General features: G+C 53.6%; 1 protein-coding gene and 1 long non-coding RNA gene across 3 annotated transcripts in view; both read left to right on the forward strand.

Moving 5' to 3' along the window:
• The first annotated feature begins 3,469 nt into the window (after window positions 1-3,469).
• On the forward strand, window positions 3,470-6,330 carry LOC115616796. Its single transcript, XR_003994402.1, has 2 exons — window positions 3,470-4,079; window positions 5,241-6,330. It is a non-coding gene; the product is annotated as an uncharacterized LOC115616796 (long non-coding RNA).
• Window positions 6,331-15,517: 9,187 nt separating this feature from the next.
• Window positions 15,518-20,838, forward strand: part of MGAT5B (alpha-1,6-mannosylglycoprotein 6-beta-N-acetylglucosaminyltransferase B) — a 69,839-nt gene continuing 64,518 nt past the window's right edge. For both annotated transcript variants that reach the window (XM_030506501.2, XM_030506503.2), the window contains exon 1: window positions 15,518-15,799. In XM_030506501.2, the coding sequence (XP_030362361.1) occupies window positions 15,732-15,799 (68 nt within the window). In that variant the 5' untranslated portion in view covers window positions 15,518-15,731. The remainder of the gene's footprint in view (window positions 15,800-20,838) is intronic.

A 20,838-nucleotide genomic window follows, 5' to 3' on the forward strand; every position in this document is an offset into this window, starting at 1 on the left:
TGCTTGGTTTCCTTTCCCGCTCCTTCTGTGTCTGAGCTCAGACCTGTTTGGATGGGAGCACCAGCACGCTGGGGTGTGCGGCTCCAGCACATCAGGTCTGTAGGTGCTCACCAAGGGGACAGTCCTGCCTTGGAGGAATCCGTGGTCTGAGCTGAGGACCCTGTTTTGCAGGTAGGGCACCAAGATGTCACCTGGCTTTTTGCTGGCACCTGAGTGCAGAGCTGAGATCTGCAGGCAGCGCGGTGGTGTGCAGCATTGCCTGTACTACAAGACCCTCTTTCCTGCTCTCCTGCTCCTTGGCTTCATCACAGAGTCATGGTTTGTGTTGGAAAGGACCTTAAGATCACCCAGTTCCAACCCCTGCCACGGGCAGGGACACCTTCCACTAGAGCAGGTTGCTCCAAGCCCCTGTGTCCAACCTGGCCTTGAACACTGCCAGGGATGGGGCAGCCACAGCTTCTCTGGGCACCCTGTGCCAGCGCCTCAGCACCCTCACAGGGAAGAGCTTCTGCCTGAGATCCAACCTGAACTTCCCCTGTTTCAGTTTGAACCCATCACCCCTTGTCCTATCGCTCCAGTCCCTGATGAAGAGTCCCTCTCCAGCATCCATCATCACAGAATCCCAGCCTGCCTGAGGCTGAAAAAGACCTCTGGAAGTCATCACCCCCCTGCTGAGGCAGGGCCATGTACTGCAGGTTACCCAGGACTAGATCCAGGTGGCTTCTGGATATCTCCAAAGATGGAAACGCCACCACCTCTCTCCTCAGGTGATCAGCATCATCTGTGTCTGACTGCATGAACAACACAGTGATCTTGCTCAGAGCACTGGCCCCCTCTTTGTGCCCACTCTGTGAAGGTTTTGCCTCCATTAGTGCCCCTCATTTGTCTTGGTGGTACCGATGGAGCAGTGGTGGGCTGATTTGCTGGAGATCTGTCGTTAGGGATAGAGCCATGTGGGCATGTTTCAGTTTATTCCAACCACATCGTGCTCCTCCACCAGTCACATATAAAGGTTTGGAGACCACCAACACTTCCTACTTTCTCTCTTTCTCTCTTCCTATTTCCTTTGAAACATTCATTATTCGGTACAAAAACCTGTCCCAGGTAGTTTCAGGATTCAACTTGCTGCATAAAACGAGCAAAAGAGCAAAAAATAACAGCGGATAAAGAACAGTTTAGTTCAGTCCCTAATTCTCTACAAAGTAATTATTCCTTTAAAAACCTGGGATTTGCTAAAAGTGCCACAATTACTTCTTCCATTATGGCTCCAGAATGAAGCGCGCGTTTAATTAGTAAACATTTGGCATGCCTTTCAATAGGTTTTTAATTACATTAAAGGACACTGTCAAGGTGGCTTTCATCATTTTTAATAGCCCTGGAGGTTTTTTTCCCCTCGCAGCTGAGTGCAGCTCTTTGGATTTCATTGGCTGCTCCAGACAAAGACAGGAGAAGCCTTTTCCCTAGAAAGGATAAATAAGAAAGGGCTGGTGTAGGTTTGGAGCTGAGCTGTGGTCTTCCTGCCTCTTGTCTCTCAGCTTGCTGGCAGCAAGGCTTGTAGCCCACTCTGCATTGTGCTGCAGGGAGGTGGGGGTGTCCCCATCCCTAAGCACTGTGGCAGCTCTCCAAGGGTCACCCCATGCTGTAAACCTTGTGCTAAACCACAAGGTTTAGCTTAGGGCCTTTAGGGACAGGCCAAGGGGAATGGCTTTAACCTGCCAGAGGGGAGATTGAGATGAGCTCTTAGGCAGAAGCTCTTCCCTGTGAGGGTGCTGAGGCGCTGGCACAGGGTGCCCAGAGAAGCTGTGGCTGCCCCATCCCTGGCAGTGTTCAAGGCCAGGTTGGACACAGGGGCTTGGAGCAACCTGCTCTAGTGGAAGGTGTCCCTGCCCATGGCAGGAGCATGGAACTGGATGAGCTTTAAGGTCCCCTCCAAACCATGCTGTGATTCTATGATAAATCACCCCATATTGTTCACCACCACTCCCTGGTGAAGCAGATGCCTTTACTACAGCCTTATGGCTCACAGCTGCTCCAAGGAGTAGCTCTCCTAATAAATCACTAGTCCTATAACTAGGCTTGATGTGAGCTTCCAGAGGAAACTCAGCTCTGGGTGAGCCCCCAGGCTCCTGCTTGGCTTTGTATACACAGTGTGCTCCTTCCCAAGGCTCTGAGATGCTGCGGGCAGAGGCTAGCCTTGATTAACCCCATCCAGTGATGGGGTGGTGCTGGTCCCCTGTCGGAGCAGGGAGGCTCGGCATGCCTGTGGTGCTGGTGGATGATAAACGAGGCTCTGAGCAGCAGCCCCAAGCATGGCAGAGGCCATTTGTCTGCATCCCCTGCTCTGCGTCGCAGGAGCTGAGCTTTCTGGCCCCTTCTTGGGAAGGTTTTCTAATTGCAAGGGATGGAAGCTGCTGCAGGCGGAGGCAGCCTGGCTGGAGCAGGGTTCCTGGGGTGTCCCTGAAGTGAAGGAATAACAGCACAGAGCGTGGTGCTGGGCAGGCAGCGCTGGTGGCATCTCCCAGCCTGGTGGCACAAGAGTTGGCTGGGGACGTGTGCTGGTCCTTTCTGCTCCTCTCTGCTCTGCTCCCCAGGCCTTTTACAGGCTGACCAACCAAACTGAGATGCATCTGGTTTAATTTCTGCTTGTGTTTCAGACACCGTTGCTGTTCTCTGGGGAGCAGGAGCTGCAGAGAATTAACATACCCAGTGTCTGCTTTAATGGCATTGGCTTTCTGCTCTGCTGGGTACTGGCAGGCTTCCCTGCAGCCACAGCCTCCTCCAGTATGGTCTGAGCACTTCTCCTTGGGTTCCTCAGGTTTTCCCCTTATTCCCATCTTTCTCCTCTACCTTACCCGCAACCTTCCCCTTCTCCTGCTTCCACTTGGCTCTCCACAAAGTTCTTCGCTTCTCCTGCCGTGACTGTCACACCCATGCATGGTCTTCAGTGAAGGCACCAAGTCTTCTTGACCCCAAAGCAGAGGGAGATGTGGAGCAATGGGGAGATGTAGGGATGGCTTGTGTCCCTCCATAGCCTCAGGGGGCTCTGAGGAATATCTTACCTACTGCCCCTCAAGCCAGGCAGCAAAGGAACCATGGCCTTTCATCCATTCCCCTTGCTGGAAGGCATTGCTGTGCAGCTTGTCCAACCATCTTTTGGTTGCGATGCCTCTTCCTGCCTCCCACCTCAGCACTGGCTTCAGTTTCCAGGGAGACAGCCTCTGGGAAAGCCGTGGAGGGCTGGAGCTGGCAGGACTGCAGAGCCCAGCCCCACGTAGTGGGTGCCCCAGGGGCCCCCTCTACCCCAGCCTGTATCCCAGGAGCAGCTCCTGTCTGTCCTGCTCAGCATCACTGCAGGAACTGACCCTTGGGCCCTCCTTGGGTCTATGGAGCCTCTTTGCTCTGCAGGATCAGCCCCAGGGTGCCTGTCCCCTGGAGGTACTGGGGATGGATGCTGGGATGGAGGGTAAAACCCAGCCTGTGCTGGTGCCCTGGGAATGTGGCTGCCCTGATGCTGCTCCGTGCCCTGTCCCCATTGCCGTGGAGAGCTGACATCCCTGAGGTGTAACCTGCACACAGGATTTGTTCCTGCACCCACCACTGATGGAGATTTCTGGAAGAGAGCAAATGGTTGTGAATATGATAACAGCTTTGCAAGACTTCCACAAACTATGAATGCATGATAACATCTGCATAAATTATTCAAGCTAATCAGCATGGGGGATATTTCCCCGGCAATTTCGTATGGGCTCCTGAAGCTTGATTGTCCCTCCCGCTGGGTGTGCTCCACCTCCTGCAGTACCAAGGGAAGGTCCTGAGCATCCCAGGTCTCCCAGCTCCTCCTTAAGACTGCAAACTGTTCTCCCTCCTGCCTGGATGTGCTTCCCCCCAGCTCCCAGCACTATTAACACCTCTAATTAGAGCTTCTTATTGATGTAGTGCTGTTTGTCTAACTGCAGCTGATGAAGGCAGAGGAGCCATCAAGCCTAAATGAATCACACCTTCCCACCTCGCAGCACAGCAGCCTGCACACCCATCACCGTGCTCCTCAGGGCTGGGGGGGCAAGGAGAAAAGAAGCCAGGTAGGAAAGAAAGCACAGAACAAGTATGTGCTGCCAGCCATGGCCTTGCCTTGTCTCTGTGTAAGTGGCTTCAGGTATTCCTGGCATACCACTGTGCATGCAGTATCCCTTGGGAGAAAGGTGTCCCTCGTGTGCATGCCCATGTTCAGTGTTTCACTTGCCTTGTCTCAGGGAAAATACCCATTGGTACAGTGGGTGCTCCAAGGAGTAGGTGTGTTCTTCTGGGCACTTACAGAAACACCCTCGTGGGGTCACCCAGAAAGTGGGCCCAGCACCCAGGGATGGAGGGATGGACGGATGGACGGACAGGTGGGTGCTCATTGCAGGAGAGCCATGAGCACAGGGGGCTCATGGACATGAGCATCGGGGCAGGATCCAAACTCGCAAAAGCAGCTGGGCATTGGGGTCTACCCTTATGGCTGGGGGACATGATCCTGCTCTCTCCTCCCAGCACAGGTATGTGGGAGAGGCTTGGGTGTTTGCCCCTCTGTAATGCCATCCCCAGGTATGAGCAATTGCTGGTGCTGAGGCAGTGCTCTGAGGATGCACTGAGGATGCTCTGAGGATGTGCTGAAGATTTGCTGCTACTGGTGTAATGAGAGAGAAAGGAAGGATTAATATAGCACCATGAAAACATGCTGGAGCTGGCAGGACTGCACAGTCCAACCTCAGATCGTGGTTGCCCCTCTGCCCCAGCCTGTATCCCACCCACCATATCCCACCCAGGTTCCTCCTAGACCACTCACACTGACAGGGGAAGGCGACACTTGCCAAGCAGCTGGGTGCTGCAGGAGGGAGGATGCTGCTGTCCCTAAAGCACCCCCTGTTACCTCAAACCATCAGGCATTCCAGGGACGAAGTGGAGAGGGTGATGCACTCCAGAAGGAACATTTCCCTTCCCCCTCGCCGTTGGGTTTTATTAATTCCTCATGCAGTGAAGTCTCTATTAATAATGGCTCCAGGAGCTGGCTGCTAAGCTGGGTAATGAGATTCTCTACCTGCTGTTCCTGCGCTGCTGTGATTGTGTTTGGAGGACAAAATTCTATGTGGATTAATTAAAATGAAAAACAAAAGGGGAAAAAAAAAAAAGAAGCGGGTTTTGTTTGAATTATTTACTAGTTTCCAGAAGACAAAGCAGTAATTGCAAGTGTCTTATTGCAGGTGTTTGGAGGGGGATGCTCCCTCCTCTGGCGAGAAGCAATGTCTTGTTATTTACTGATGCTGGAGGAGATGTATCAATCCTCACGGATGCCAAGCACAGCCCCGCTGCTCCTCGTTTTGCTGGTTCTGACTTGCTCCTCTTGGTTTTGGAAATGCAGAAGAGACAGGCTCCGAGACAGCTTTGACGTGGGGAAATGTGGGAAGATGTGGGGAATGTGCCAGCAGCTCTTCCCTTGTGTGTAAGGAAATGTTAGGGGAAGAAGCCCAAACCATCACACCCTGAGGAATGCCTGTTCTTGGTCAGCTTCCCATCCCTGCCAGGCCCCTCTGGGCCACACAGATGCTGCTGCATGTTCCTCATGGTGCCCCTTTCTGGATGCCCATCGTTCCGGGGGGATCCTGAGCCTGAAGGAAGGGGAATTCCTCTAGGATTGGAACAAACGCCCTCTGAGGCTGGCTGAGGTCTCATCTCTAATGGACATGTCTGGGTCGTAATCCATGGCTGGGTCCAAACCCAGGGACATCCCACTGTGTGCCATGTCACAGCTGTCCCACTGTATTGGGGTCTTACTGGGGTAGCTTCAGCATGCCCCAGTCTCTGTGGGGTTGGGATGGAGGGCTGGTATCAAACCAAGTGTTGAGATCCTTCACAGACCCTCTTAGCTGATGGATCAGCAGCATTTTAGGGAGTTGCTCTGTGGTTTTAGTGCTCTTTTACTCAACTGCTTCTCACCCTGATTGCCTCCGTCCATCTCCTCTCATCAAGGTCCTCAGGAGCTGCCTAATTGACTTCAAAGGGAACAGGACTTGCTTGACAATGAGTTCTGCATTCCTCAGCCCCCGTGGCAGAGCACTTGATGATCCCAGCACCAGCTCCCGCAGCACTTCATCTTCACTGGTTTGTCTATAGAAGAACAATAGAAAGAAAACCGAAAGAAAATAGTGCAAAAAATTCCATTCCATTACGTGATCAATATTCCTTTGTCTCCGTATTCAAGTTTTGAACCCTGCTGAGGAGGAACAAGTGGAACTGCCTCGTTGGAGATGAGAAGTTGATCTTTAAAGCCAATAAAGATTTAGGATGGTGTAATTGCTTTAAGATTTGATACTTTAGGCTGTTCAAACTTCCAATTTTTAACCCAATGACATAGATCCTCGGCAACGGAGGTGATTCAAGATGAGGAGCAATGACACCTTGGTGTCCTGTAGGTGATGCTGTGCGCCTTGGGATGCGCACCCTCGAGGTCACTCATGGCTCAGTGGTGGTGGGGAGACATATGAGGTGGATGCTGCCTGTGCCCAAAAGCGTGAGCAGGGAGTGAAGGTGAAGAAGAGTAAGATGGGAAAGAATAGAGGGAGGGGAAGGAGAATGCACAATGTGCATGGAGGGCAGATCCATCCTGGGGCACCGAGGATGGAGGAGGCGGAAACACCTTTCTCCCTTTTCCATTGTCTCCACTGGGATGAAGGGGCAGGAGCCATCCTGAAATCAAACCGCATAGCAAAGCAAAGCTAGTGAAGCATTTTGTGCAGGGCAGCCCCAGATGTTCATCGGGGGTGAAGCCACCCCATTGTCAGCCCAGACTAAAGCATCCTGATGTGGAGGACGAGGCTGTGATCTTGCTCCAAGCACTCTCTAAGAGGTGGACCAGCCCTAATGGGATCAGCACAGCACCCTTTCCCTTTCCCTTTCCCTTTCCCTTTCCCTTTCCCTTTCCCTTTTCCTTTCCATTCTCCTTCGCCTTTCTCTTTCTCTTCCCTTCCTAGTGGGATAGAATTAAATCCCAATCATTTCTGCCTCTGTGATTTTACAGTGTTTATATGGGAAGGCATCACATTAGTGACGAGGTCGATCATTATGTGCTTATATTATCAGCAGTAAAGCAAAATCGTGTTTAATCCCTAATTCCACCATTGTCTGACACATTTCTCTATGAGTTTTCTATTCATCCATACATTTTTTTTCCCTGGGTCTCCACTAATAGGAATTGCTTTGTTCTTAAACTCAATTTCACTCTTGACTGGGTTGAATATGCTTATTTCCCTCCTAAAATAATAATAAAAATCTAAACTGATTTCCACTCATTGTGTATGAAAAGTGAACATTTTTCTTCATATGGCCCTATCAGGTTTAAACGTCTGAGGGTTTCAGAGGTAGTTTTTAATGGTCTCAATTGCCTGCTCTCAGCCCATAGCTGGGGGCTTCCAACTGTTGCTTTATGAATTTGAACATGGCAGGACAAGATCTGATTTCCTGGGTGATTTTTGAAGTCTTTTGGGGGAAATGCTGCAAAATGAGACTTCTCCCAGTTTCTGCCTCCCAATGGAGCAACGTTCAGCATAGCTACAGGTTGGTGGCACCCAAAGAAACCACCTTGAGCACCCTCCAGTGCCGGTTGTGGTCTGTGGGCTGATGCCTCCTCCTGATCCCAATTGGTCTGTGCTCAGATGATCCTCAGCACCACCAGCTCCTGAGCTCACGTCTGGATGGGGCTCGGAGGGTGAGGAAGGTGCTCACCAGGTGCTTTGTGTGAAGAGGGATGATTGATAACAAAAGCAACCTGTGCCCAATGTCCCCATCTGCCTCTATCAGCCCTGGGCTGGGTGCTTGGTTTGCCTGGTGCAATCCTGCTGTGGTGCTCAGTGCCCAGCTTGGCTGCTGTTGCTGTGGGTTTTGGGGCTGTTGGGATGGAATAGTTTGGATGAGCTCTATGAGATGGGTCTGGGCAGCATCCAGAGCATGGCAGGGGCTCTGTCCACCCAATTCCTGAAGGGATGACTGGAAGGAAAGCCCAGCAGGAGGCAGGGGCCCCCAAACCCTGCTGGAGGCTCCTGATGCAGGGAGGGCATCCAGGGAGCTCTGGCTCATTCTGGGCTCTCCTCTTCCCCTGCTATGTCCAAAACAGGACCCATCCCAGCACAGAGTTATCCCAGTTGTCCCCAGATGCATCTCCCCGAGTGAGATGAGGCTTGGCTCGTTCCTGGAGCCAAGCACTGACATTTCCGCTCAGCTCTGGCACGCTCAGGCTGTTCTTCCCCATCTCCTCCCACCAGCCTACAGGGATCAGCAGCAGCTGAGCCCTTTTCCCATTATCTGCGTGAAATGGGAGCCAAGAGGAGCGAGACACTGGGGTCAGTGTTGCGGAGATGCTGTGTGTGAGCTCTGTGATAGTCATCCTGTGTTAATAAGCAAGGCAGAAGCCTCTGGAGCTGGGCTGCCGGCAGGGCTGCATCACCTCCCTGTTATAATGTGGTGGGCTTTGCACCCTCTCCTGCTCCTTCCCAGCCAGGGTGAGAGGAATGGGAGCTGCCATGGAGCATCCCAGCACTGCATCCCCCCAGGCTGCTTGGGATGCGGCAGCCAGGGCTTTATTAGTCAAGGAATAAGCAGGGTGGGTTGATGAGATGTGAAATGAAGAGGTTCAGCTCCATCACAGAGGGATGTGCTTGCTGCTGGATGCATGAAAGCAGAAGTGCTTTGCCTGGGGACTTGGGGGGAGCTTTGGGGCTGCCTTGGCTGAGACAACGGCGCTTCTCCCCCCCTCTGATGGGATGCAGGAGATGGGGTGGGGGGACACACGGACACCTGCAGCTCCCCTTTGGGTGCCCAGAATGTGTCTGCTGGGTTCTGGGACACTGTGAATGTGGGGCAGAGGCAGCAAACTCCTCACAGCCCCCAGCAGGAAGGGCTGTGGGTGCTGTTCAGGGGTGGGTCTCCTGCAGTAATTCAAAGGCTGGGCAGTTCTTGCTCTTCTAACCCCTGACTTTATTGTCTTTACTGACAGCTGAAGCTTGACTTGCCTTGTCCGTCTTCATTTGGCTGATGCTGGTACAAGCCTTACAGCAGCACTGCTAAATCCCAGATGTGTTGCAGAGGATGCAGGTGTCCTGCCCAGGCTCCTTTAGACTGCCAGTGTGAACCCCGGGTCCCAGGCTAAGGCCAGGCACATGCAGGAGGTTGTTGTGGGGGGCTACAAGCCCTCCTTTATTCCCAGCCCTGTGGTGCACCACTGTGCATCGTCCTTTCTTGAGCTCAAAGACTTCTCCAAATGGTGTGTGTTGGTGCCACCGGGTCAGTGACCTCCTTTGGCTGAGCCCTGGGGCCATGTGGATATAAAATCCATCCAGTGGGATGGCTGGGGGGGCACTGGTGGTCCCTGGACCCCTCTTCCCTGGCTGGGGAGGCAGCACTTGCAGCAGGAGCTTGGTGTAAGGTGCTGATAAGCCTGGGAAACTCCTCCAGCCTGTTTTTCCTGCACCCTCCCTGTTGATGCTAATCCGATGGGCGGGCAGTCGGGTGTCCAGTGGGACCACACTGGGCTGGCAAACGCTGCTCAGCTGAGTGTGACAGAGCAGAGGAGGAGGCAAACCCCAATGGGCAGCTCTGAGAGGTCAGCCCTGCAAAGGGACAGATCCAGCCCTCGGGACTGGCTTCTTTTGGGAGATGTCTGGATTTAACCCAGAACGTGCTTCCTCATCCCCTTCCCAGTGTGGGTTCTCTGGGGGAGTTTAGCCTTAAATAACCTCACCCAAAAGGAGGATGCTCTTTCCATTTGGGGGCTGTGGTTCAGCATCTTCCTTCCTGTCCTCGGCTTGGTCCCTTCTTTGTTTCCTCTTCCCTGGAGCTGGGCAGAGCTGCCCACAGCAGGGGCTGTGTTCCAGGGGAGCTGCAGCCCCCTCAATGCACTGCAGCAGTACAAATACACCTCCAGAATCCACTGCACAGCTCTCCCTCGCTCTTTAATTTTTCATTGCTGCTCTTGTTTCCTCTGGGCACCTCCCTTTGCAGCACTCGGGACCCGTTGCTGACCGGTGGAGCTGGTTCAGGCTTTCCTGTGACCTTTTTGAGTTTTATTCATTGCTGGTTTTAATTAAAACTGTAAGAAAAATGCACTAATTTCTTTCTCCAAGGAGGAGAAAGGGGAATTCAGCTTCCCTTCTGCTCTCAAAACACTTAATCCTTCTGGGAGCTGAGGAGTGATCCTTACCTGTATTTCTTTTTCCTTTGCTACAAGTGAATTAGCAGCTAATGGAAGTGATGGATTCACAGTGCTGACAAGCTTGCAAGGGCAGAAGCTTCCCCAATTCCCCATGCAAGGCTGTGCTGACACTGCCCTGTGCTGATGGGAGCTGTAGAACCCCATGTTTTACACCTGACCTGGCTGTGCACCTCCAGCAGGTCCCCAAGCACCAGAGCTGCATGTCCTCTGCTGTGCTACCAGCCATGCAGAGAGTCCCAGGGCCCTGAGAACAGCCCCAGGGATGAGAGAACAGCCCCTGGGACCAGAGAACAGCCCCAGCGACCCTCATGATGGGTAAAACACCCCCCGGGTAGTGTCAGGTGCCCTCTCGCTGCCTTTGGCTGAGCAGCACTTCAAGCTTTGAAGGGGAATGTTGCATCTTCTGGAGGCTGCAGTCACAGGGGCTCTAAGCCAGTGGATGAGTCTTCAACATCCACATCTTCAGTGCTGTGGCAGCAGCAAAGCCATCCACACTCCTTGCTGCTGGAGATGTCCCAACAGCCACAGTCCATCCCAGTTTCTCTTGGTCCCTTTCATCAGCCTCGGTGACCCATGTGGCTCCTGGGCATCCTGTGCGTAGGGATGCAAAGGTGGCTTTAGGACACTGCCATCCCCTCTCTGCTCTTTGTCTAGCGCCCTCTCCGAACACCACCATATGAGCAAATTTAAGGCTGTTTTTGCTGCCCCTGGGAACAGGCAGAAAGCCTTGATGCACTGCAGAAGCGGGGTGGTACAGTGAGAGCACGTTGTGGCACTGGCAGGCAGCTCTGCACCCGCGATCATAGAATCACAGACTGGTTTGGGTGGGAAGGGATCTTAAAGATCACCCAGTTCCAACCCCCATGATGCTTGCTGGCATGAGAAATTGGTACTGGGCTCAAATCCTTTCTGCCTTGTTGATCAGAGATGGACAGAGGCGTGAATGCAGTAATTGAGGCTGAGCCAGTGATGGAGCTAAGTTGTTTTACATCAATAAAGAGTGCCTTGTACCCAGCAATGTCGCTTGAGGGGGATGGAGAAGTTACTGTGACTAAGTGATCTGATGCCCAAAGCATTTGGGCATTGCGGCTCCTGCAATCAAATTGTATTTCTTATCTCAAGGGCAAAATTGTGTGTGGGGAGAACTTGAGGAAGTAGCTTGTCATAGCGCATTGCAGCTTATGTCGTGTGTGCTTTGTTTGCTGTGATCCTCCTCTGCGATCATTATTTTTCCATGAAGACCCAGTATCCTGAGGCTCGAGAGAAGGCTTCAAGAAGAAACAAGAAGAGTTCAAGCCCCAGGCTTTGGAAAGCACTGAGGAAGGGTCCCGGGTGGAGTGGAGAGTCTTTGGAGGGCCCTGGGGTAGCTTTAGAGCACTCGACAGCTCATCAAAAGCCAACATGAATGCTGTCACTGTGGTGTGTCTGGAGGTGCCTATGGCTGTGCTGCCAACAGCTGAGCAGTGATGACTGTCGATCTGTGCCCTTTGCAGGAATATGATATTTTAAGCTTTACCTATGGTGGTTTACAGCCCACTTTGCAATTATAACCCCTTTGCTCCAGTTGTGGTGCTCTGGACCATCATCTTCTGCCCAGCGATGGCAGGGTCAGGGAGCTTTGGGACTCATGGTAACACAGTTACTCAAGATCGGTTGAAAATTCCCGAGGTCTTTTCCTGGCCAGTGGTGCAGGGTGAATGCAGAGGATGCTCTGGTGTTGGAGCTAGCACCGTGGCTCTGCCCTGGCTTACGGGCAGTACTATGGACCTGGCTGCATGGAGCCCATCCTGAAGATGCTCCATGTCTACCTCTGGCCAGGCAAGCGTTCTAACTGGTGGAAAACTGGTTTCTTTCATACCAGCCGGCTCCTGAGTTGGTTTCTTCCATTCCCTGCTGCTGCCTGATTTGTAGTAACAGCACACGCAGATGTTGTGTGTACGTATAACTTCAGCACATTGATTTTTGGGGCCACTGCTCCTCAGCTGCTGAAGAAGATAATTCACTGCTTTATTACCATCCTTGGATTTTAGATTTATCCCTCTAAACAGGCACTGAACTGGTAGTTAATTAAGCTTTTGTTTCAAACAGCAGCACAGGGAAGAGATTATCTGCTGCCGTGCTTTTCCTCAGGGATGAGCGCCCTGGTTGGGGGGAATGAATGCCACATTCCTGTCTGGAGGGTGATGGATCCTGTCTGGACAGAGCTGGCAGGAGCTGAGAGCTGCCCAGGCAGCTGGCACTGCTCCCTGCTGACCCCAGGCCCCTGCCAGGACGTGCGTATGGCACAAACCTTTCACCGTCTCCAAACAACCCCTCTCCCAAGTGGCCTTGTGGACTCGGGATGAGGCTGGATGTCCTGCAGCGAGAGACAGGAGACCTGCAGCAAGGGGAGCAGGGGGCTCTGGTGGCCTCCTTCCCTCCCTCCTTCCCTCACCTGGCCATGGAGGTGTCCCTGCACACTGGGGTTCCCCACTAATCACCAGGTTTATGGGGGTTTGCACATGGGTAACGGGGCTGTTACATCACTAACACTCGTGTGCTGCCATGCAGGGGAATGGAGAGCTGCTGTCTAATGCGTTGGCTGGAGCCAAAATAAAAGCTTGTTGAATGGAGATTGCCAAGAGCAGATTTCTGCCTTTTATTTTATTCGATTTTATATTGTTTTCCTGGCTGGAGCTGCAGCAGGCACCTGCAGGAGGCCAAAGCTGAGCTGCTTCTGCCCCTACGGGGCTGTTTTCAGCCCAGGGTCAGCCCTGGAGGGAGATGGGAGGAAAACCCACTTTCTTCCCCCGATATCCTCACCCCTTAGGCTTACAAAACTAATGTGTTGGGCCTCGCCATACCCCAGCCTCTTCCTGCTGGGATGCTGCTGCCTCAGGGAAGAGCTGCCCCTTGGCACAACCCAGAGCTTGTGGGATGCGCAGAAGGACCTTGGCACCATCCTTATGGAGATGAGAGTTGGGGTTCCTGTCCAACAGCCAAACTCACCCCACACTGGAACTCCATAGGCCCCTGCTCTGCACTCCCATGATGGGATGCTCTGTTGTCCTCCCGAGCTGGCTCCTGGCACTCAGGAGGCAACGATTTGGCTGCTCCATTGACCGCTTCATGTTGTGTGTTTACGTGCATTAGGAAGGTTTCCAGCCCATTGTGCTGAGCTGGCCTCAGAGCTGCAGTGGTGCTCTTGAGAGCACCAGGTTTTAAGGTGGTTTTAGAGCTCAGAGGACTAAGGATCTCCTGTCAGAGGAGCTGGAATGGGAATGAAGGGAGCAGGCAGGAACAAGATCAGGGGTGGCAGGATCCCCACAGCACCTTCATTAGTCTGCTGCTTCCCTCCTTGCCCAAAGGCCAGGTTAAGAAGTTAACTTCTTAACAGGTGGATTTTTCAGAGAGGGTCAGATGCACCTGAAAGCTCCCATTTGCACCCAAAATAGCAAAGGCTGAGGCACCGCAGCTGGGTTTTGGTGTGTGTTCAGCCCAGCGGGTCTGCACGGTCATGTCCATGTGGTACCCATAGGATAGGCTCAGGGAGGGGTGTCCTTGCCAAGGTGTTGGCTGTCTGTACTGAAGATCAGGGAGAGCTGACCTAAGGGTCGGAATTTGGCTTGGTAGCACTGGCTGCTGCTTCTGAGCCACACTTTCTGCAAACCCTCAGTCTGGGTGTCCATCTGCCTCAGCCTTGTATTATCCTACTCAGCCTCAGTATGGCAACGACCCCTTCCCTGTCCTGTGCCCATGAAAAGTGGGGATGAACACAAAAATCCTTTGGTATTTATGAAACCCTAAAGGATACGGGTTTTTTTCCCTCACTTCTCCTTGGCAGAAGGTGCTGTTTCATGGAGAGAAAATGCTGTTTTATGGGAAATTTCCGGCTTTCATCTCTGCGCTCGCCTGTGGCTGATGCTGTTTCAGCGTCTGCTACCTGGAGCTCTGCTGCCTGAAGCCACTGCTGGTTTACAGCAGGGAGAAGGAAGCAGAATGGGATCCCTATGGGAATTGGAGTTACGGTATCACAACAGTCATAATACAGCTTTTCCTCTTCATCAGCCTCATGGGAAAACACCAGGATTCTGCACGAGCAAAGGAGGCCACAGTTAGTCTATAAAAGAAGAGCTGGTTGGCTGCTTGGTGCTGGGGAGGTTTTAACCTGCCAGAGGGGAGATTGAGATGAGCTCTTAGGCAGAAGTTCTTCCCTGTGAGGGTGCTGAGGCGCTGGCACAGGGTGCCCAGAGAAGCTGTGGCTGCCCCATCCCTGGCAGTGTTCAAGGCCAGGTTGGACACAGGGGCTTGGAGCAACCTGCTCTAGTGGAAGGTGTCCCTGCCCGTGGCAGGGGGTTGGAACTGGATGAGGTTTAAGGTCCCTTCCAACCCGAACTAGTCTGGGATTCTATGAAAGACCATGGAGAAGAGTTGCAAAGGAACAGCTGTCCCCCAGTGCCACCCTATGCTTTATGGTGTTATCAAGTGCAGAGAAGGACATGCAGCCATGGTGCCAGCATGTCATGAGGTGTCTGCCTGCACCACAGCCCCTCTGGACAACAGCCTGGTCCTGTCCCAGAGCCTGGCCAAGCGCACACTGATGACAAGGGTCTTCTTCCAGCTCTCTGCGATGTTGTGCTCACCCCATGTGGTGATGTGTCCCTTCCTTCACCACCAGTGGGGTGTACCCATGCTGCTGGGTGCCTTTGGGTCAACGGCTTGAATCGGGTGGCCTCTGGGCTCTGTACACATTCGGCTCCTTTAAGTCCCAAGCTTTGGGAGGCTTTTTGTGCCTGTCACCTTTCCTGAGCCAGGAACACCTCTGCTGAGCTCAGCTTCTCCTGCCTCAGCTCTTGTGGCCCTTTTGATTTCCCAAGAACACCTCCCTGGTCCTTTCCACAGCACCCAGGGGTGCCTGGGGGCACTGAGAAGCCACATGGGCTGTGACTGTGACACTCCTAAACACACCACAGGGTGATGGGGAAGCAAAGCCACAGGCGGGTGCTGTCAGATGCAGACCCCCTTTTCCCCTTTGCCCTGCTCCTTGTAGCCCCCCAGAGCAAACAGCACCGGCGGGGCCTGCGGTTCTGCTTTGCCCCGCATCCCCACATCACCTTTTCCCAATGAAGTCACCACGCCAGGGGTGTCACCTGCCCCCCAGAATGCATCTTCGGGGCGGGGGGGGAACTCCCTCGGTACCCCCGCTCCGGAGCCGCTAGATGGCACAGCGCGCCCGGCGCAGCCTCCGCGGGGCGGTGCGGAGCGGTGCGGGGCGGAGCTGGCTCCGCGGGGCTGCGCGGAGCGGTGCGGGGCAGGGCGCGGCGCCCGCACGGAGAGGCGATGGGCTCGGCCTGCTGCGGGTAGGGGTAGGGCGGGCGGGGAGTTGCTCCGCGCCCCGCCATGCGCCCCCGCGGAGCCCCGCGCTCCGCCCGCTGAGCCCCGCTCGGGGGTACCGGGGGGGGGGGGCGTGCGGGGGTTCGCCCCCTCCCCGCTCCTCCCGCAACTTTGAACGATGATCACAGTCAACGCGGATGGGAAGATAATGGTCAGGAGATGCCTCGTCACCTTGAGACCCTTTAGGTAAAGTTGATGTTTTCTTGCCTCCCCTCCCGCCCCGCGCCCTGGGATGCGGTTGTCCGAGCACATTTATCTTGGGGCGGTGGGATTGAGCCCACATGAGGATGTCAGGGGTCCAGGTAAGTTTGCCTCCAGGTCAGTGTGCTGGTCCTGCAGCACTTGCTGCCTGGTGGCCCCGGTTCACTCCTCACATGGTATCTTGGGGGGATTAATTACAGGGCTGTTTGCCACTGCCATTCGTATACCTTTCTCAGAGGTGTTGGTACTTAGGGAGGGGGGAATCGGTTCCTCTAGTTTAAATCTGCTAGTGCTGATGGGGGCTTTGAAACTGGGTTTTCCTGAAACCACCCTGAACTGGGGTTGATATCCAAGCTGGAAACCTTTTGGCTCCAGCATGCCCGTGCCCACCTATTGCCTTTTCCCCCTTTTTTGCCTCCATGCATTCGCTTCTTCTCTCCAGCCCTTTCTCTCCAGCTTCCTTATTGCACCGGAGATGCACTTTGGTTGCTCCCAAGCTTGAGATACGTTGGAGATGCTGGTAATGGCTTGGATTTTTTGTAGGGAGAGGGACCAAAAGCCCACAGAAGAGGATAGTGCTGGGGGGGGGGAAAGCACAGGGTGAGCCCAGGCCAGTGGTTACCAGCACTTCCCACTGTGCTGGGAGGCTGGGGATCACCTGGGATCACCGGAGGGGTCTACCTGGTGCCTTTTCCCTTAGCCCATTCCCGCCGGAGCTGGGTGCAGGAATGGGGCTGTCGTTGTGCCGTTTGCTTGTGCTCATGTTTGGAGATGTTGTCTGCCTCTCCCTGGGAGCTGCCTGGCTCTGCACTGCTTGCCTGGAGGGATTCCTGCTGCTGGATCCCGAAGCAGTGCCCTGGGGCTGGAGAACTTGGCCAAGGGGGTGTCGGAAAGCGGTGGTGGAGCAGGAGCGTGAGGGTTTCCACAGCTCGGGCTAGCTCCAAGCGTGGGGAATGACTGTGAGAGAGGTGGGAAGGATTCACGCACCCCAGGGGTACGCTCTTTGCTTGGCTGTTTGCTTTCTTAAGTGGATTTGAGGTCAGGTGAGGAAGTGACTGGCTTGAGCATCCCTCTCCCCCGTGCCATGGGCATCACCCCTGGGGCAGGGGAAGCCCCTCTTGAGCAGTGACCTGGCATCAGGATGGGGGAGCACTGGGAGTGAGTCGCATGGTGATCACAAAGTCCTATTGGAGATGAGGATGTGTGTGGATGAAGGGGTTGTGATAGCAGGAGAGCACCAGGCTGGAGGGTCCCTGGTGTCCGGAGCAGAGCAAAGCACCTACATCATCCTGTCTGCGTGCCCTGGGGTGGCTTCTGCTCTCGAACCAGTGCAGACCCACACGGGTGCCACTGGAACCAGTGGGGTTACCCTGCTGTTAATAAGTCAGGCTTTACCTGTGTGAGAGGGGAAGTTCCCAAGGCTCTTTCCTAGCTGTCCCGCGGTGTCCAGCTCTGTGCCTCCTCCATGCTGGTGTCATGCTGAGCGTGACCCCTCCACATCACAGTCCTGTGTCAACTTGTTCCCAGCCCATTGGCACTGCCCAGCTGTAACCTGGTGCAGATCAGTGCTGCTCCCCTAAAATCAGCACCCTACATTCTCAGCTGATGTGAATCAGGGGTGATCTACAAGAGTGAGAGAGGATGCTGGCAATCAGGATGGGTCCTGTAAATCCAGTGCTTGTTGGTGGCTGGGCAAAGCCTACAGAAGCCGTGCTGTGATCCCCTGCCTGGGAGAGGCTCCTGGCAGCAGTGCCATCAGCAAACAGCCATCAGGAAACCTGACCCTTTGCACCAAAACATTTCATTAACCATACTCCAGACATGCTTACAAAACAGTGCAAAGCCCTGAGCTGTGAAAGCGCCTGCAGCAAACTGAAGGGGAGAGAGCGCAAATCAATGTAGAAACCATTTGTAGAGTTGCCCAAGGATCTCACTTCACCGCAGCAGCAAAGGGTGTTTCAGTTGTGACAGTGCTGGATTCGGGCAAGAATTCAACTGTGGAGCCCTGGACCGGCTCACGCAGCTCTTGGGTTTGCAGAACATGGGGAGTTCAGGTGAGTTTGCCAGCTGGAAACCAAAGCCAGGCTTTCTGTGTGTCTACAACATTGGCCAGTAAGAGAATTCACTCTGGTCCCCTTTGTGGAGGATGATTCCCATGGCTGAGCATCACTTTGGCAGCGCTGTGGTGGTGTCAGGCTCTGAGCAAAACAAGGTTTGTGGGAGAGAGAGCATCTTTTATTTGCCTGGCTGCTGCTGCTGTGAGAAACTGTGGCTCAGTTTTGGGGCTTAAAGAGATTTAGGTGTTAAAAACTTGTCTAATAAAAGCTGTTACCTGTCTCTGTAGCCCTTGGTTTCCTCATGCACCTGTGTAATAGTTCCCCTGTGGGTCCCTGCTGGGTGCTGCAGCCCCAGTGTCACAGCCCCATCCCACTGGGTGCTGCTGGCCTTCCTCCCCCCGTTGCCTCCCCACTCGTCACTCAGACCCTGGTGTCCTCATCACACCTTCAGTTCTGTGGGCCTGGATCTGCAGTGACTGGGGCATCACTTCCCATTTTCACTGATGACTCGAAGAATTTGGCTTCCTTCTCTTTCGGGCACGAAGCCAGGCCCGGAGCTGTGAACAAGTCAGTTTGGGAAGGATGTGGAGAGCGACTTGGCACCAGAACCGTGTCCGGGTGGTGAATTAAACGTGACAAGGGATGGCAGGCAAAGCCAGCAAGCAGAGGAGATGCTGCTTGGTCATTGGAGCTCCGTGCTCTTCAGTGAGTTAGGCTGGATTCTGGGGGGCAGAGGACCTAGTGCATTTGATGGGCAGTTTGGAAGATCTGAGGTCTGGTGTGTTTTACCTCTTTCGTGGTATTTGCTTTCTGCATAAGGAGTTTCTGCTCCGCTAAGGCTGGGCCAAGCATTTTTATTCACCTGGAGAAGATCAGCACCAAGTAAAAGAGATGGGGTCCTCAGGCTGAGAGCCCATCCCTGCACCCTCCCTGCTCCCGGAGCACTGCTGCTGGGATGGATCTGTTCCTCTCCTAAGCACATCAATCCCAGTTAGACTCTGAAACCTCTTCTTTTTCAGGGAAAAGGCATCCTGTGTCTTTCCTGCTCTCTGTGTAATCCAGTCAAAGTGAAAAAGATTGTGTCACCTAATGAGATGCTCCAGCACAGATCACCTCTGTATCTTTTTCTTTCCTTCATCCTTTTCTTTCCTTCCTCTTTTTCTTTCTTCTTGGTATTTAACCATCACTCCTTGCCAAAGTATAATTATGAAGATGAAAGGTCTTGCATAATGATGAAGATGTTGTCAATAGGAGGCATGAGAATGAAGAGCAGGATCAGATCTGATTATTTCATCAGGTGATGCTTTGTTAAAATGCCCCTTGGGGAAGGGGCGGCTGGCAGCAGGATGGCGCCTTTGGGTGGGTTTTGTGCCATGATGTGCTCCCAGGGAGGACCCTTGATTGTGGGGCATGGCTGGGCTGTGACCTCCTCCTCCAGCTTGGGCCTTCTTCACTGTGCTGTTGTCCTCTCCTGACAAGGAGGTGCCACACAGACAGAGCCCCCCTCCTGCTCTGAGGATAAATACAGCCCGCCAACGCCAAGCTGGGTGCTGCAATCCCCAACAGTCTCTTCCAGATCCAGTGCTGTGCCGTGTGGCTGAGCACAGGGTGTGATTATGGGAACAGACTAATGTCCCCAAATCACCCCCTCTCCAAGCCATTTATAGGCCACCACGTTGCTTTGCAGCATCAGGGATGCTTTTCTGCCTCCGCAGTCACCTCTTTGCTGGACCACAACCGTCTGGCAACGCTTCTTGAGGTCTGCTTTGGGAGAGGGGCTGAGGTCTGGAGCTATCTCTGTGTGTAAACACTGCAGCTCTGGGCTCTTTAGCTTTTGGGGAGGGAATGGCTGGATTAGCTGAGTGCATGATGCTTTTTAGAGCTGATTTCCACCTCTCAGGGCAGGCTTATTCAGAAATAAAGGGACTTGAGCTGCTTCATTCCCCAGGTGCCTCTGCAGGGATGTCGGGCAGTTCTACTGGTACACTAGAGCATCCCCTCTCCCAGGCTCTCCAGAAGGGTTTGTGCTGGTGCTGAGGGTGCTGCTGGCAGAGCAGGTTGATGCTGATGAGCACAAGGTGTTGCTTTTTCTCTTGATTAGGTGGGAGGTGAGAAGGGAATGGGGAGCTGCAGGGTGCTGCTGGTCCAGCACCCATGGCCAGGGGACCCAGCTGGGGATGGGGCAGGGCTGACCTGGGGTATGGATGTGGGTTTGATGTCTGTCTGTGGTGGGCAGGGATGATCCTCCTTAGAGCAGGCAGAGGAAACCCTTTGTTCTTGAGCTGCCCAGTTCCAAGAGCTGCCCTGGGTCTGATGTGTGTTGCTGTGTGAGAGCAGCATTGGAGCTGATGGAATGGAGGTAGGGAACTTGTGAAGGTTCCATGTCTCGTCCAGGAGACGCGGACAAGCCTCTCTATGCCATGCTGAGACAGTAGGGACCTACCCTGGAGCTCCTCCAGTAGATCTCCTCAGGGAAGTCCAGTCCTTGAGCTGCTTGATGCTGTACTTCTGCTCTCCACGTCATCTCATGTAGCTAACAAGTGCTTTGAAGCAAGTTATGTTATTTGCCAGCCCTTTCCGGCAATAGATAATTACAATGCTGGCACATTGGAGCCCAGACTTAATGGTTGGCGCCTAATCCTCTGCCTTTTAACTGCACAATAATGATTAGATGGAGGGTTGTGGTGTTCCTTTCTCTGGAAAAGCCCTCTGTTGGTGTTGGGTGGCTGTGCTGTGTTTCTGTGAGCAGATCCAGAGCCCTGTAGATAATGCTGTGAGCTTGTAAAGGAGAGTTAGTGGTTCCTGTCCTCAGTGGCTTGCTTCCCTCTAGCTCGGGGCCCTAAGGGCTTGCTCATCTCCTTTGTCCCACATAGATTTATCTCTTTGAAGGCAAACCCGTTGTTTCACAAGGCTGGCTGGAGGGTGTCTTTTCTCTTTCTCCTTCTTGAAACTTTCCTTGGGTTTGGC

This window comes from Strigops habroptila, chromosome 14 (genome assembly GCF_004027225.2).
Source record: "Strigops habroptila isolate Jane chromosome 14, bStrHab1.2.pri, whole genome shotgun sequence".
Classification (NCBI taxonomy): Eukaryota; Metazoa; Chordata; class Aves; order Psittaciformes; family Psittacidae; genus Strigops; species Strigops habroptila.